The sequence below is a fragment of the Berghia stephanieae genome, chromosome 2, assembly GCF_034508935.2.
Source record: "Berghia stephanieae isolate SIO BIC M18660-M18661 chromosome 2, UCSD_Bste_1.3, whole genome shotgun sequence".
Lineage (NCBI taxonomy): Eukaryota > Metazoa > Mollusca > Gastropoda > Nudibranchia > Aeolidiidae > Berghia > Berghia stephanieae.
Genome location: NC_088361.1, coordinates 116,756,916 through 116,773,983, shown reverse-complemented (window position 1 = coordinate 116,773,983; position 17,068 = coordinate 116,756,916). Strand labels below are relative to the sequence as shown.

At 35.0% G+C, this 17,068-nt stretch overlaps 2 protein-coding genes across 4 annotated transcripts; one reads left to right on the top strand and one right to left on the bottom strand.

The window, feature by feature from the left end:
• Positions 1–3,270: 3,270 nt before the first annotated feature.
• On the bottom strand, positions 3,271–7,952 carry LOC144963841 (uncharacterized). Of its 2 annotated transcripts, none has more exons than XM_078897785.1 (3): positions 7,865–7,952; positions 6,729–6,835; positions 3,271–4,373 (listed from the first exon to the last, which is right to left on the bottom strand). In XM_078897785.1, exons 2-3 carry the CDS (start codon positions 6,793–6,795, stop codon positions 3,820–3,822), a joined length of 621 nt encoding a protein of 206 aa, XP_078753911.1. In that variant the 5' UTR covers positions 6,796–6,835; positions 7,865–7,952; the 3' UTR covers positions 3,271–3,819. The 2 variants fall into 2 exon arrangements, with proteins under 2 accessions (XP_078753911.1, XP_078753912.1); XM_078897786.1 differs by lacking the exon at positions 7,865–7,952 and adding an exon at positions 7,395–7,510.
• A 4,008-nt stretch (positions 7,953–11,960) lies between these two features.
• Positions 11,961–16,707, top strand: LOC144963839 (uncharacterized). Of its 2 annotated transcripts, none has more exons than XM_078897783.1 (3): positions 11,961–12,050; positions 15,563–15,688; positions 16,247–16,707. In XM_078897783.1, exons 2-3 carry the CDS (start codon positions 15,607–15,609, stop codon positions 16,636–16,638), a joined length of 474 nt encoding a protein of 157 aa, XP_078753909.1. In that variant the 5' UTR covers positions 11,961–12,050; positions 15,563–15,606; the 3' UTR covers positions 16,639–16,707. The 2 variants fall into 2 exon arrangements, with proteins under 2 accessions (XP_078753909.1, XP_078753910.1); XM_078897784.1 differs by lacking the exon at positions 11,961–12,050 and adding an exon at positions 14,515–14,691.
• The last annotated feature ends 361 nt before the right edge of the window (positions 16,708–17,068 follow it).

The window sequence follows — 17,068 nt, the reverse complement described above, 5'->3', positions numbered from 1 at the left end:
GAAGAAGAAGAAGAAGAAGAAGAAGAAGAAGAAGAAGAAGAAGAAAGAAGAAGAAGAAGATGATGATGATGATGAAGAAGAAGAAGAAGAAGAAGAAGAAGAAGAAGAAGAAGAAGAAGAAGAAGAAGAAGAAGAAGAACAAGAAGACTAACGAATTTTTTAATTTTAAAAAAACCCAGCGTCCTTTTCAAAGCGTGGGTAATAATTCTTATTTTATTATTTTTTTAAACATTTATTTTACATTGCATTATCCATTCAATGCGCTCAAACTTTATAAGAGGTCCTAAGCCAAAAGTAACACTTAACATACAGGAAGAAAAGTGACGCCTTTAGGCGCTATTACAGTTTATTTTTCGAACAGTTACTCAATTTACACCTGAGATCAATGAGAGAATGTGAGTAAAGGACGATGCCAAGGACTCAACTCGCTTACAGAGGGAATCGAACTAAAGAACTACAGATCTCAAGGCGAATGCCATACCACAAGACCATAAAGCCGCACAGGTTAAGTCAGTATCACACTTCAGAAACAGAGGGAATTTCGTGCTTCGAGTTCCTTTTGATTTTAAAGTACTAGAGGTTGATATTATTAACTGTTCTTTCTAGACTGTTTTTAAAAAATCTATTCAGTCTGTTTATACAATAGGATTCAATAGTCTGATGTCACGTCCTCCCAGCAACCAGCAGCTTGGTTCTAAAAAAGAAAATCGGTACTTATTATTCTTCCTGCTGGCTAGAACCTTTTCACATGTCATGTGATTAGAATGAATTAAAGTCAAAACATCATCAGATTTATAATGTTTTTCTCCTCTGGACACACTTTTATGCTCGTCGGAGAAGTATTTCATAAGGGCAGTGGTGGAGAAAATGGCGTCCGCCATTGTTCCGATAGTTAAGAACCAGTTACTATGCGAGGGAAGTGACGTCATGACTGTTGAACCCTATTAAGAATCAGTACATTAGACGATTTTTACTGCATATTCTATGACTCAGTGGTATTCATGTCTCTACCAGGAAAGCAATAGTGGGTTATTTAATGTGCTTTAAATTGTCAGCATAGCGTGTGTTAAGGTAACACATTCGCTTCCTAACTTGAAGAAAGGCTTCGTCCTGGTTCTCGAAAATATGTGGGGTGACATCGAAAATGGAACATTACATAATATAAGCATCCTCAAATTAGATTTGTAATGATTCACTTTTTATAGCTTACATTCCACGAGTTATTTGCCAATGGTCTATTTACTTATTTGGATGAAGAAGGGTTTGAGCCTGAAATATTCTTCGTTGTTGAGTTGATACCATATTTGTATTTCCCGGGGGTCTCGATAGCTTAGTTGGTAGAGCACTCGCTTCACATGCAAAGGGAACGAGATCGATCCCGAGTGCAGTCGATATTTTTTTCATACCCCCCCCCCCCTCCGACTACCCAGCATAATTGGGTAGCTGGGTCTGTTAGATCTTGAGAAAAGTACTTTGCGATAGACTAGCTCTCTATCCAAAGGGTAGCAAGCAATTGCTATTGTCTGTTTCACGCTATAGAAACCGGGACAAACTCCAGCTCCACGGGCCTAATGACTCTGTAGGACTACTTTCTATTTCCCCAAGACCCCGATTTGATGCCCTCTTGTAAATCTTCCAGTAGTCGCGTTTTTACAGATGTAGTCGCAACTCCCACCAACTCATTTTAACCTTTTCAATGAGATAAGCAGATCTGTGGATCATTGTTATATTATATTTCTTACTCAAGCAGATTATCAACGTTTCTCGTCTTCAACGTTTCAATAGTTTTCTCTCTGTCTGTAAAAGGGCTGGCAATTTTCAAAGTTGAACACAGCCATCCTAAAATGTTTCCGATCCGAGAGCGCTCCGTTGTTCAGCAAAGCTGTCCACAAAGGACATTTGATGAGTTGTGTATTTTAATCGTGGATAAATATTCTCAATAACGTTTTAACCCTCTCCTTACCAACCATAGGAAAATAGTCACATTCGTTACGATACAACCAACATTTTTCTTATTCAAATTACTCTTGTACATCATAAAATTTTAATAAAATGAGCAGTGTGTTGTAGAGCATGTTTTGCTACAGAAATTATGTATCGCAAGAGCTTACTTCTATTACGTCTGAGTGATAAAAAATCTATTTTTGTGTTAGTTGAGCGTGAAGTTTTGGGGAAAATCCTGAAAATGGCTGGTAAGGAGAGAGTTAATAACGTGTGTGTGCCATATCACATCATATCATATCTCATGCAAAGGGTGATTCAGGCCAGCTGACATTTTAATACCCTGTCTATTTAAATTTAATCTTAAATAAACCGGGAATTGATTATTTATTTATCAAGAGTTATTTTGAATCTGTATTTAGGAAGAAGCATTTTTCGTTTCAAAGTTTTACAGTTTTGTTAACCCTCTCTTTACCAACCATCGGAAAATAGTCATATTCGTTACGATGCAACCAACAATTTTACCATTCTGGTTTCTTTTGTACATCAAATCATTTCAAGATTTAAAAAATTATAGCTATAAAAACTTGCCACTTGGTTGTACAGCTTAATTTGCTGAACAATATTATGTATAGAATGTACTTGTTTCGGTAAGAAAATTATATTTTTGTGTTAGGTGGGTGTGACGTTTTGGGGAAAACTCAGAAAATGGCCAGTAAGGAGAGAGTCAATTAAAAAAAAGTGCCCCTTTTGCTAGTTTTGTATCTGTAAATATAATGGTCTGAAGTTAGTTCTTTCTTTTTCAAGCGACTGCATTTTGAAAATGTCAGTTCCATTGTTGTATATGGCAGAAATGACTCATTGAGAAAGAAATATTGTAATCTACCACCTCGTCCTTGTGTGGGTATGTGATCTTGTGGCATGACACTCGTCTTTGGACTGGAAGGTCAAAGGTTCGAGTCCCGATACAGGCAACGATAAAGATAATAATAATAATAAATAATAATAATAATAATAATAATAATAATAATAATAATAATAATAAAAATAATATAATATATATATATATATATAATAGAGAGAGAGAGAGAGAGAGACAGAGAGAGAGAGAGAGAGAAGAAGAAGAAGAAGAAGAAGAAAAAGAAGAAGAAGAAGAAGAAGAAGAAGAAGAAGAAGAAGAAGAAGAAGAAGAAGAAGAAGAAGAAGAAGAAGAAGAAGAAGAAGAAGAAGAACTGAGTGATGTGAAAGATCAAAATACGTCATTGGAAGCAAAAAAATAAATATAAAAGAATAAAAAACAACATGGAAGAAATGCATATAAAATCTTTCATTTATTGCAAAAATCACATTGCACAAAAAGTTTCTTTGAAATTTATGTTGTGCTACAGCAATATATATATTCTTAAATCACATAGTTAATTCAATATTTCATTTTCCTGAAATTTTAACTTTAATTTTTGCATTCTTCAAACACCAGGTATTCAAGACAATGAAGTCTTATTCTGACAAAAACACATAAAACATTTGTAATAAGTTAAGATAAGAAAATATGGTAAAAGCAATGTTTGGTTAGTCTTCACTCTTCTGCCCATCAATATGCTAAAAATAGAGTGGATCTTATTTTTTGTTTTGAAAAGATTTTAATGGTGGCCTGTTACTTTCTATCGACCCACATTCTATCACAAATGATAGCCGGATAGAAAGTTGTTGTAAGGCATACCAATGAAGCTTTTCCGAAAAAAAAATAGGAAAAAAAAGAACTCAATTTTCCAACATTCAGGCCAATAATTGATGGGTATGATATTTGGGTTAACCAAAAGTTACTTTTATCGAAGTGTTTTGAGCAAATTAACATTAAATTAAAAGGGGTTCAACAATTTAAAATAATTCCATTAATCCTTCGAGCATTCTCATCATTAGACTTGGCATCAACATGCCGAAGGGACCTCCACCACTACCCCCCATACCAGGGAACAGGAAACTCAAAGGATTAAACATGTTGTTATTGTTGTTGTTGTTAGGAAGTGCTGGCATAGGAGCTGGCATCGATTGGACATTGCCGCCATTGGGAAAGGTGTTGGGGAAATTGTTGGGAAACAAAGCGCCAGTAGCTCCAGGATTGTTTCCAATGTTTGGATTAAAAGCAGATGGGGATGTTTCAGATGTGGGAGGGTTGAGAGATCCCAAAGCTGTCTTGATTAAACTGGTAAGGCCTCCTGCAAGATTGAGCTGAGCCATTTGTTGGTTGGCGGGGGAGATATTATGGTTAGCTTGGTCTGTATTCACATTGGCAGTCTGATGAGGCGCGTGGAGTTCAAGGTTATTGAGGGGAGACACAGCGGCTAGAGACGCGAACAGTGGGGGAGCGTTGGCAGGAATTGTGAGACTTTGGCTGGAGTCCAGGAGAGGTTGGATCAAGGATCGGAGTTGGTCTGGTTTGGAATTGGAAAAATATTTTATAAGAAACAGAAACAGATAAACAGAAATATCATAATTATATTATGCAATTTTTGAAGAAAATAAATTTCCAGAGAGAGAGAGAGAGAGAGAGAGAGAGAGAGAGAGAGAGAGAGAGAGAGAGAGAGAGAGAGAGAGGCGTTGTATTTAATTTACAATTTGACACTTTCAATGCCTAATCCATTTCAATCTTATCAATCTTAGTCAAATAATTTTATTTAACCATAAACATTAATAAAGATTAAATAACAATAACTTTAAGGTCCACCATATTATCATAGGACTAATATGACTTGTCATTGAAACGGAGTAGTTTTAATTTCCAGAATTATCGACTATTCACTTTCTTGACAACCAATTCGTTGGGAAGAAGTGTTCTTTTTTGTTACATTTATTTGTTACAAGCATTTTTATTCAAAGTCATAATATCATACTTTAAAAAATATATTGTATAAATTATAAATACAATCATTTATAATCACCAATCACAACTTATTGCAATGATAATTAATGTTACATTCAACACCTTAATATATAGGTCAAATTCTCGAATATCAATGAGGACAGTGTAACGTCGTGTTTTTAAATAATCTTTGTTATTCATCTTTCCTCACCATACCATCTGTAAAACAAGTACCCGATAGATATCGGTGTTGTGTCTGTCGATTAGAAATTGCAATAGCGTCCTATGATCTGTCTGGTGTTGCTGTTGGTTTGTAACTCCTTAAAAAGCAGTTAGAGCATATTTTCTGAATATTACGCCACACGAACGCTCATGGTTTATAGGCATTATCGCTAGAATTTGTGGATAATAATAATAATGATAATTTATGCTACGTTCAAATGTTTATTATGGTCATTTCATGTCGCTATAAATAAATCAAATAGCACGAGAACACGGTGACATTGATGACGTCATAAGTGGGGTCACGTTCCTTTATCTTCAACTTTTATTTTCTCAATCGAATCTTTTTTTTCAAATGCAAATTTCAAAATATCTATCTATTTCAATTTGGGAATCATAAGTGGTTGGAAAATGACAGTTAAAAACAACAAGAGAAACATTCCTCCTTAACAGTTCTTTAAAGACATTTTCCAGGTATGACAGTTCGGATGACCCAATCCTTGGATCGTTGATTTGTGGCCGCCATCACGGTACGTCATAACCTCGATGTGATTAACAGCATACTAAATATCCAGTGAGGGATAAAACGTGTATTGTCTTCCTAGAACGCATGCCTTTGATAGTCATTAAAACGAGACAGTCTACTAATCTATCTCTGATATAATATACAGCTCGTCGCCATTAGATTTACATCGTGATCGTCCTGGTCGTTACAGGAAAAAGACATGTACCTTATAAAATAGGAAAGAGAAGAATAACAAATTACTGACGTAAGTAATCTTATTGTATTACTCAATCTCCTGTGTCTGGGTTCTGTTACAATTAAGGAAAGTTTAAAGGTTCATTTTTTCAACCCCTGCCTTTAATAACCGAATAGGGCTTCAAGCAATAAATTTTTGACCGATTTTTCCCCTGGTTGGGGATAAGTAAAGAATAATATGTGAAATATTTCCCCGAAACAATAGGGTATGAAGCTTTTAATTACAGAGTAAAATAAAGTTTTTTTATAGAGTTGTGTCAGATTATATTTAAAAAAGGATACTGTCGTTTCATCTATCATCAAGTCTGCCGTACTCTAGAAAAACACTTATTTAGAAATTTGGCCAAAAAACTCGTCCTTCAAATATCGATCGATTTAAATCACCCTCATCTTGGCAAAAAATCTCCAACCTGGGACTCCGCAAAGAAATGTAAAAGGCTTTTTGCCACAGTACAGCGAGATGTCCATGTTAATTAAATCAAAGCTTATGTTCATATCAGTCATTGTATTCGTCTAGACTCAAACGGTTATATTATTTCTGTCAGACTATGAAAAAGACCACTCGTATTTACAATTTTTTGGCCAGAGAAATCGTCCTTCAAATATCGATCGGTTAAAACGACCCTCATCTGGGCAAAAACTCTCAACTTTGGGACTTACGAAATAAATGTGCTCAAAGTGATTTCCAATATATCTCAAGCGAACAGTAACAATAACAAGTAGGACGATACGTGCCGCTTGTATGGCGCTTTTATAATTTCTTTCCGAGGGAGACAACGCCGTTGTCGACTATATTTGTTTTACACCCGATTATGGTGTGAAAATGTGAGTACCGTAACATGCTTTCTCCAAAGACTCAACTTTACACAACCCGCAGTGGGTTCCGACCTACAGGTTTCAAGTCGAATGTCATTCCACTAGACCAAAAAACCACATTTTACCTACCTTCAGTTACAGTGGGTGCAGCAAGACACACAGACAGGGGAAGAAATAAAGCAATAGCTGGAAACATTTTGATTTCTTAAAGTTGACTGGGCTTGATGTGACGAAATCTGTAAACAAAATTTTAATATTTGATGCTTAGAATTGATGCTTTTATTGTAAATAAAATAAAAAAACCCAACTTAATCCTAGATCATATTATCATAACATCAATAATGTTTATATAATGTATTAAAATGCATTACTAAATGCGTATGATTGCCCGACTTCATCTTACACTATTTTGCCTTTCTCGGTCACTTCTACAGACCTGATTACTGATTACTTGAAAATTTGAAAGTTTGTAATTTTTAGCAGATAAAAATTGTGGTCGCTATAGTTAACTTCAAAGACAAACAATAAAAAATGTATCCTCACAAGGAATAACGAACACTTCAAAATCTAAAAAAATAGTCTGTCACCAACTTTTATCACTAATATTTATTGATGACTTATAGATACTTATGAACTTCTAAAATAAAAGCCAAAATTTCGTAATTCCACAAATTTTTTTTGTAATGGCAGGAAGGTCTGTAAAATATGCACCGTCTTGTGTCTATAATTTGTAAAAAAGTTTGAATAAAATTTCTGAGGTCGCTCTATATAATTGTTATGTTACTATGATCGTACTATTTTCTTCACATAGCAGTTCACTTATTCCCAACGAAATACACATGATACGCACAATATTTTACGAAATGACACGTGATAAATATCGTTTTGGTGAGTGTCAATGATTGCAAAACTCTGAGCCTGTTGTGTCATTTTTTTTGCAAAGCACTACACACACCACTTTTCTCAACTTATGACAGAATATTTACCCGACAATAAATAGGCAGCGACAAATTTATAATACAGCAAGAAAGTTAGTGTAGTACAAAGGGAACGCCAAAAAGGTGATTTGTACTGAATGAAATGGAATTTAACTTATCGTATGGCTTTATGAGGAAAAAATGAAAAATCGTAAAATGCATTAAAAATTATAAACCCCCCCCCCCACCCCAAGGAAAATACGCAACAGTTTTCCAATTTGTTATCCAAGTAAATTAAGAAAAAATAAAATTTTATGTAACCCCCCAGTAGTAAGACATCCAAAACACCTCAATAAATTTAAAAGCCGTGATTTTAGGTACTGTGATCAATATGATCCGCACGAAACAAAACTGGAGTTATGACTACAGTGTTGTAAGGCACCCTTTATATATGATTTTATAAATTTGTAAATAAAGCAAATTGAAAACGAATAAAACTGATGATCATGTATGCAAGTGAAACGGAATGCAGGTAATAATGAAAGATTAATGGACGACACGAGTCAATGACTAGGAGATTACAAACGAGGTGTCACTTTGTTTTCAAGTGACAATTGAGTGAAATTTCACACTTGACATGGCATAAACTGTCTCGAACTAGCTATGATACTATGCATACATCTTGTCATAATTTGTTTGTAACAATTATGTATATTATATGTATATGTTTGATGATAGGTGCGTGTTTATCATAATATAATTATGTGTGTTTTCTTATCTGTGTACTCGTATATGTATGTGTATAAACTTAATAGAAGATGGTTGTGTTTGTGCGTGTATGTATGTATGTACGTTTGTATATATATATATATATATATATATATGTGTGTGTGTGTGTGTGTGTGTGTGTGTGTCGCGTTGGGTTGTTAGTGGGTAGAGGAGAGAGTTATTTGTTTGCTTTGGAAACTGGTATGTCATTTACATACCGCCTACCTCGAATTCTTCTCTCTTTGTTGTAATTATCTGATAAGCCATGGTTCTTATTTTTCATGTATTTTGAAAGCAATCTCTTCATCCTGAGCTAGTTGGTCTGCAGTACCATATCAAATAATGTTCGTTGTTTTTGAATGGTCCATGAAATATTTCTAAACGCCGTCTTCACCATCAAATAAATAGAGGTGCCTAAATGAGTCAATAAAATAGAGATAAAGATAAAGGGAGTAAATCCGACTCATGAATGAACAACACAAAACAAACGACGTTTCGGCCTTTTTCGCCATCAAGCCTATCCATCACGCTAGCATGGTTTATAGCGCATCCGGCCAAACGGAAACCTACTCAGTTCGATCCCAAGATACGACGAAAATGTCTCCACGTCCCTTCCAACCCCATCAGTGTTGGCATAGCTGGGCTTAATATTTATTTGATATGGAGGACAGTGATAAAACTAGTGACCTAAGCAGGGTATTAATCAATTATCAGTATCATCTTCACATAACAAAACTCGGTATAAATCACGGTTACATAAATTATATAGCTCTGAAAATGAAAAAAGATAGTATCCGACTAATTTAGTATTTATATGATTAATTGTAGATTTGTGACTTATCGCCTCAAAACAGTTTTATGTCGGATTGATCGACATGAAGAAAATTAGCTAGAGAGTCAAAAAGATCGGAATGAAAAAATGTATTCTTTTTGAAGTTGAGGAAACAAAAGTTGTCTTTTTCAAAGAGGATAATAACCTTAATTAAAGTTTTATACATTAAGCTTTTTATATTAATTTAAAGCATCATATTTACTCCGACACGTAACGTGCCTGTTTATGACATGGGTCGTTTTGAGACATGGGTCACATTTTATATTGTCACGTTCTACAAGTTGGAAAACGTATGTATGCAAGTCTGATTTTAAAAAATTATTAACAATAAAAGAAATGGGAAAGAAACAGGGAAAGAATCAGCTTCTGTGCATGCAATAGGTAAAGTAAGCAATTTTTGGTGATCTTGATGTCAAGGTGGTTAACACACTCTCAATTCCAGTCAAGCAGTAGTGAGTGAGGTCAGTGACTGAAAAGATTACAAAAAACGGCAATGCGTTCTTGAATGGTGCATTTGACTCTCATCACCAACGGAGAGAGGAGTTGTGTATGCTAGTTACAATTATCTATGTCTATTTGGAGGTTTAAAACTTTCGCTTATTAATTTTTTTTCTTTCTTGAAGTTGATTTTGATATTTTTAAAAGCACAATACCCAATCCCTTTTGAATGAAAACAACAAAAAAAAAAAAGGAAATTATAAAAAAAGAAAAACAAAAGATAATTAAACAAATACAAAAAAAAAAAAAACTAAACAAACAAAACAAACAAATGCCCCCCCCCCCCAAACAAAACAAAACAAAGCAAATGAATGCTCATTTTTATTTATAAAAACTTATATTTTTTCAATGCCGTCAGATCATTAATTTTTGTGTGGGTACTTTGGGATATTTGATGCTTTCATTCGACAGAGAAATCACTAAATCTGACCATAATTAACATTGTGGTTAATCGAAACACTTTTATTTCACGAAATCAACGTCCGGTTCCCCAATTTCTTCTGGTGGAATCGATGCATCGTCATGCAGTAGATAAGACAAGGAAAGTCCCAGGTTTGAGAGATTTTGCCAAGATGATGGTCATTTAAATCGATCGATATTTGAAGGACGAGGTTTCTGGTCAATTCTTTTTAAAAATACGAGTCTTTCCAGTTTCCAGGGTATGGCAGTTAACTGGCTAAATTATATTATTGAGGAACGAAATGTTTTGCCTCACGGTTTCCCCATAATCATCACGAGTTGTTACTTTGTCATCGTGTAATAATACAGCTTTCATTAGTGACTGATGGGTGTTACGGCATTCGCCATGTTCTTTATGTCGACGAACACACGAACTTCATAACAAGAAGTGTCCGCTTACCATGCCTCACTAAAAATATATTATGCCTTACAATACAATGACAAATATGCCATCATTTGAAAATTCAACACATTTTTATAACATTTGGCCGGAAAAGTCGTCCTTTAAATATCGATATAATAAATGACTTCCTCTTGGCAAAAACTATCAAACCTGGGACTTCGGCTTCGTCTTTCCGAAGATCCAGATTTGAGAGTTTTTGCGAAGATGGAGGTCATTTTAATCAATCGATTTTTGAAGGATGAGTTTTCTGACCAAATTTTTATGAGCATTGATTTTTCAGAGTACGGCAGCAATAATTATTTTTGATGCGGTCCAAAAAAATTTGTTACTTCATAAAACAAATAATCAGCATTGTGGTGAATAATTAAACCGGTTCATTTTACAAAACGTTCAGACATGATAAAAGGTGACGTAAACATTGGCCAAAGAGGGTTTGGGACTGGAAACATCTTTGTTACTTATATTATTTTTTTTAGATATGCCCTTTCCGCCACAACATCATAAGATATCGTCGCCTTGGCATTTCACGAAGGAATATAGATAATTTATCAAACAAGATGTCTGATGTCAACAGGAATCACCCATGTTGTCCAAGTGGGCAAATTGGGGGTTAATAATCTTGCTCAAGGTAAAAAAACGAAAGTGCCGAAGCGGGGCTCGAACCCATGCAATGCCTCAACGACTCGGCCACTTCGCCCCCCGACTTATATTATAGATGCACGTAGTTATATTCAGTTACTTGTAATGCTTCCAAAAAGTAGTAGTAGTGGGATTTTTCAAGAGCTGCAAGCTACAATTAATCTTGCTGGTAAAACAGCATGGAACTGGAGATGACTATTGTCTGCTACCATATATTTAGGACCCTGATTCATTTTTTTTGTAGTGTGGATAGAAGGAATGGATAAAAAGATGACGTATCAGTTTGACCTTGTTTTTTTAGGGTTTCAAACCAATTCTTGGGCGATTGCGATACTGAACCACTTTATTAATTGTAGATTATCTTTAAAATTGTTGCTGCTAGAGTAATATGCGCTTCAAAACAAAGAACGATTTAAACATTGATTCAACAAGCGGTGTTAAAGTACATAGATACGAATGAAGGCGTGAAAGGTGTTATGTTACGATAAGCAGGTATGAATAATTACCATATATTTAGATGTACTCCAATCATTCGTCGACTCTTGGGTTTACCAAACAAAGGTAAAAAAAAAAAAAAATAGAAGAAAAATCAATCAACGACCCTGAGACAGGTGCTGAGTGTATGATATACAATGCGTTTAGAATAATCAAATTATTACCTGGTTTTACAATCGTAATCCCTTATGACAGGTGTGGGTAATCACGCATATCTGATATAACGATCATTAAGACAAAAAGGACAAGGAGAAAAACCATTCGATGTAATTCGTAATTAATCATCACTAACCATCTCCTCATTCAATTCTAATGTTTGGCAATATAAGCCATTTCACGTTGAGTACCGGGCTATATAAACCTCAACATTTCACAAGTTGTCATCACAATTTTGTTTTGTCTTTCGAGAACACAAATCTTTATAATATTTGAGTAACTCGGTAAGTGTTTGATGTTTAAAATATTTGTCGTACTTTTCATTGAAAACATGTGTACATGCGGAAGTGTCTTGAATTAAACTGGTAATTGAGAGTTATTTTGACTAAGCTTGTTGAGAAACTGTATAGTTGATTTTATACCTAAAACGTTCTCTTAAATCTAATATAAAAGTATATCTGAATTCAGTAATATTTTCGTAGCCTGAAATATGTAAATAACGTTTAAACACGATATTCGGTATATTATTTTATGGAGATTGGATTAGATACTCATATTTCTATTGGGAGTGGTTATATTCATGGGTGTTGTCTTTAACATGGCGCAGCAAAGAGGCTGGGTATTTGATTAAAATACATAGTTACATAGTTAGTGTGCTAGTGAAATGTCTGTAAATAAGTATGTATATAATATATATATCTATATAATTAAGACGCGAAGGTTTTAAATTTCCAATTAAAAAGTGCTCAATTTCAAACGCCAATACAATATTGCAAAATACCTGCTTAAAGAAATATAAAAATACGCATATTTGAAAGAGATTTTTTGTAAATTCAATCTAAAAGACCGCAATGTAAAATGAAAACTACAAAATAAACCGATTAGAAAAAGACTCACCGTTTTGATTGAAAAGTCTCAATCTAATGATTTTGTAACTCCATACGTGTGTGGAAACCCAAATATTCTTTATAAAAATCACGACGTGCAATAAATATACATATCTGAGCGCTTACGGGTTGAGGTAAACTAAACTGGTCAAAGAAAAGTAAATAATAATATAATAATAAATTCCCTTTATTCATCCCATAAGGGAAATTTGTCTTTAGGGTATTTTTCAAGGAGAGACTGGAATAACCCAGGCGTCAGCCGCAGTGAAGCGCCGCAAACTGAGCTAGGGCGAGGTGACTTGCTCATTATCATTATAGCCTGTATATTATATCATTACGCGTCGAAATCTATTTTTAGTAAAACCTGATGCGTGCCGAAGAACTAATGTTTTTGTACTGCTGCATTATTCTACCAATAATAATAATAGGGACGCCTCGTAACATTTTTGCTATTAAGTAAAAGTAAAGCCGGGGTTTTTCTCTCCGAACCAAAAGGGGGATTATAATATAAATGTTCAATGTCAATGATATTCAGTTGATCCAAAAATGTGACCCACCGCCTCGATTTTAGATTAAACATGACCAGGAATATGACGTTTTCACGTTTTCGCTCTAAAATATACACTTTTATTATTATTATTATTATTATTATTATTAATTATTATTATTATTATTATTATATATTATTATTATTATTATTATTATTATTAATATTACTATAATAATACTAATAATTATTAATATTACTATAATAATAATAATAATAATAATAATAATAATAATAATAATAATAATAATAATAATAATAGTTAATCATTTATAAAGTGCTTATTTCCCGTGAATATACTGCTCTAAGCTAACATAGAACTTACAAAGATTAACAATTCCGTTCATGTCTTGACTCACTCTCCCTCTCTCTCTCTCTCTCTCTCTCTCTCTCTCTCTCTCTCTCTCTCTCTCTCTCTCTCTCTCTCTCTCTGTTGAGCTCGCAGTACAACAGTTGTTATGTTGACTATTACAAATTGCGATTGATAACTCTTTTTCGGAATTCAAATAATGATCGACTGATAAGATGGCACCATTTTTTGTTGAGAAATCTCAAACCTGAGATTCTTTTTAAAGAAAAGAAGAAAAAAAGAACCCGAAAGAAACACAGCTACAAATAAATAATGATACAATTAAAAAGAGATGCTTGTTTTGAAGAGCAGTCGATTTTACTTATTCCCGTCATTATTCATAAAAACAAATTTAAATAGGTACATTTGTCAAGTGTCTGATTCTCAACTTGTTAATATTCATGTCATCGTATAGATATACGACCCTCTCATTCTCACTAGCTGTCGTCTAAGGAGAGCTAAATTAAATAGTCGTGCTTGGAGCGCAAAATTGTATACTTAGAAGCGCTAAATAGTCGTGCTTGGAGCGCTAAATTGTATGCCTAGGAGCGCTAAATAGTCGTTCTTGGAGCGCTAAATTGTATGCCCGACAACGAATATTATTCTAACCAACGACAAGGAAGAGAAACGAGGATGATGAAGTAATCTAACCATGGTGACATATTCTTTGAAACCTCCTAATGTTTTGTGCTATGTATGTATGTATTTATTTTAACGTATATTCATTTACCTATGAAGGTAAATGTTACAGGTAAAGGTATCGCAACCAGCACCATTAACACGCTTCAACTTTCACCTGGTCCATCATTTTCACCAAAAAAGTGACGCCAAAGCATACGCGATCAAACACCCCTAGACAGGTTGACTCATGAATCGTAAACAAAAAAAACGTGTTGGGAAATAAATAAGCATCATATAGGGACCAACCAGGATTACTGTCGTAAGTGAAGATGGTAAAAGGAGTAACGAGATTTAATCTAATCAAGCAGTGGGAAATGACCAAATTCACGAGGATTAGCTAGTTAAGAATCCGCCATGTGGAATTGTATTCTTGTGATTTAGTACTGAGATAATCAGCGTTGGTCCCTAAATGGACGGTTAGTGACAGAAATTCCACATCAACAAAGTAGGGGTTAGAAAAGGTTGGTAAGAAGCGTTATGGAGAGGGAAAAGGAGAATAAGGGTGTTGCATGCGAAATAATAATGATAGATAAAAGAAACAGAAATTCCTTTTGTTAATCCGAGTGAGAACTATAATATTATGTCTTTCATGTCCATCGCGTCAGCCATTACGCAGTGGCCTAAAGTGAATAAATAAGTCTCGAGCTTGGGCTTTTATATAGCGGAATATCCACTAGAATGTACTCAAAGAGCTTTACAAGGAGTTCCAAGCCAGCAACAGCACTTAAAATAAAGGAGGCGGCATGACGCCTGTGAGGCGTTATTATATTTATATATCGACACGGACGCATTGCTGTTATCGCTACTTATTTTAAAACCCGTGTACGGTGACAGAATGCGAGTAATATCCACTATATGTGCTCAAAGCGCATTACAAGGGGGCCCTGACCAACAGCAATATTTAACATATAGGACGGGACATGACGTCTGTTAGGCGATATAATATAATTTTTCGGACAAAGACAACGCTGTTAACGGCCAGATACTCATTTTACACCTGAGTACGGTGAGAGAATGTGAGTAAAGAGCTCTTTCCAAGGACTCAACTATGCGCCGAGCGCGAGGCTCGAACCCAGGACTTTCCGACCCGAAAGCGAGTGTCATACCACTAGACCACATAGCCGCACTTCTCTGGAAAGACACCTCGCGCGGCGCCAGATTTGAGGGTTTTTGCCTAGATGAGTGTCATTTAAATCGACCGATGTTTGAAGGACGAGTTTTCTGGCCCAATGTTTAAATACGTGCCTTTCCAGAGTACTGTCTGCAGTTAACTGGTTAAAGACCTCAGTTTAAAAAAATGTATTCACATATCTATCTATATGTATTTTGCAGCCCCTGATCTGTGAACAAAGACCAGAACAAACTAGAAGACTAAGATGGCCGTCCAGACAGTTCAACTTTTCGCCCTTGCCTTCCTCATGACATTGTGTGGGGCCAACTCAACAGGTGGTAACCAAGGTGAGATAATAATGCATAATAACAATGATGATGACGTTGATGATTGTTGATAATGATGAATGATGATGAGGATGGTGATGATGATGATGATGATGATGATGATGATGATGATGATGATGATGATGATGATGATGATGATGATGGCGATTGAGCTTTTAAAACAAATGAGCTTTTATATCGAGCAATATCCACTAAACGTGCTCAAAGCCCTTCACAAGGGGTCCCTGGCCAACAGAAACACAAAGCATGTAGGACAAGACATGACGCCTGTTAGGCGATATTACCATTTTTTCGGACAGAGGCAACGCTGCTAACGGCTAGGTACTCAATTTACACCTGAGTACGTTGAGAGAACGTGAGTAAAGAGCCTTTTTTACAGGGACTCAACTATGCGCTGAGCGAGGCTCGAACCCAGGACCTTCCGATCCAAATGCGAGTGTTATACCACAAGACCACATAGTCGCACTAATATCAAAATGATGATAATCTTAAAGTAAAATCAAAAGTTCTCCAAAATCAATATTTTTAAAATTGTTTTTTTTTTGGACTCTGCAACAGATGCCACCCAGACTAGTCAAGCCGCCCCCAATCCAATTTCTATGGCTTCACCAGAATCGTCAGTGACAGGATCGCACCCCCGCCCAGCTCAATTAAACATGATGGGTGGCGGTATCGACGAAATCATTGCTGATGCCATGAAAAATACAATGGGACAAGGCGGTCTTCCCCTGAACAATCTTTTGGGTGGCATGAACACAGGAGCTGGCCGAAACCTTCCTAGAATTCCAGCTATCCCCAGGCTTCCAATGAATAATAATATGAATAGCATGATGAGTATGATCAATCCAATGAGTTTGTTTTCTGGTGGAAGCGGAAGTCCATTTGGTATGATGAGGCCAATGATGATGATGAACATGATGGAAAATATGTTTGAAATGTTTGGATTTTAATCAATAAGTAGTTTTTATAAAAATTAAGCACTTCTTGCCATATTTGTCTTATTTATCTGTATATATCATTACGTGGATATATATATATATATATATATATATATATATATATATATATATATATATATATATATATAATTTATAATTTAAATTTTCACTCACATTATTTTGCCGAGACGACTCGTTTCTGTGTTCCTTACACTTCCTCAACATAATCCATTTGCTTATAATTATATAAATTATACATTAGCTCTAACCACCATTATCGAGCACTTTCGTACCTACAAGTACCCACCAACACTCATAAATATATATATATATAAATATATATTCGATTATTTATTTGATGGAATTATTTATTAATACACCCGATAATGAGATGGCGCTTTTCGTAACTTTATTTGAATAAGTAATCTTTAATATTTATGTG

Excerpts from the sequence above, each read along its gene's own strand:
- LOC144963839 (XM_078897783.1), top strand. The coding sequence starts at position 15,607 with ATGGCCGTCCAGACAGTTCAACTTTTCGCCCTTGCCTTCCTCATGACA. Across the intron at positions 15,689-16,246 it reads CTCAACAGGTGGTAACCAAG|ATGCCACCCAGACTAGTCAA; the intron begins GTGAGATAATAA and ends ACTCTGCAACAG.
- LOC144963841 (XM_078897785.1), bottom strand. The coding sequence starts at position 6,795 with ATGTTTCCAGCTATTGCTTTATTTCTTCCCCTGTCTGTGTGTCTTGCT. Across the intron at positions 4,374-6,728 it reads TGCACCCACTGTAACTGAAG|ACCAACTCCGATCCTTGATC; the intron begins GTAGGTAAAATG and ends ATTCCAAACCAG.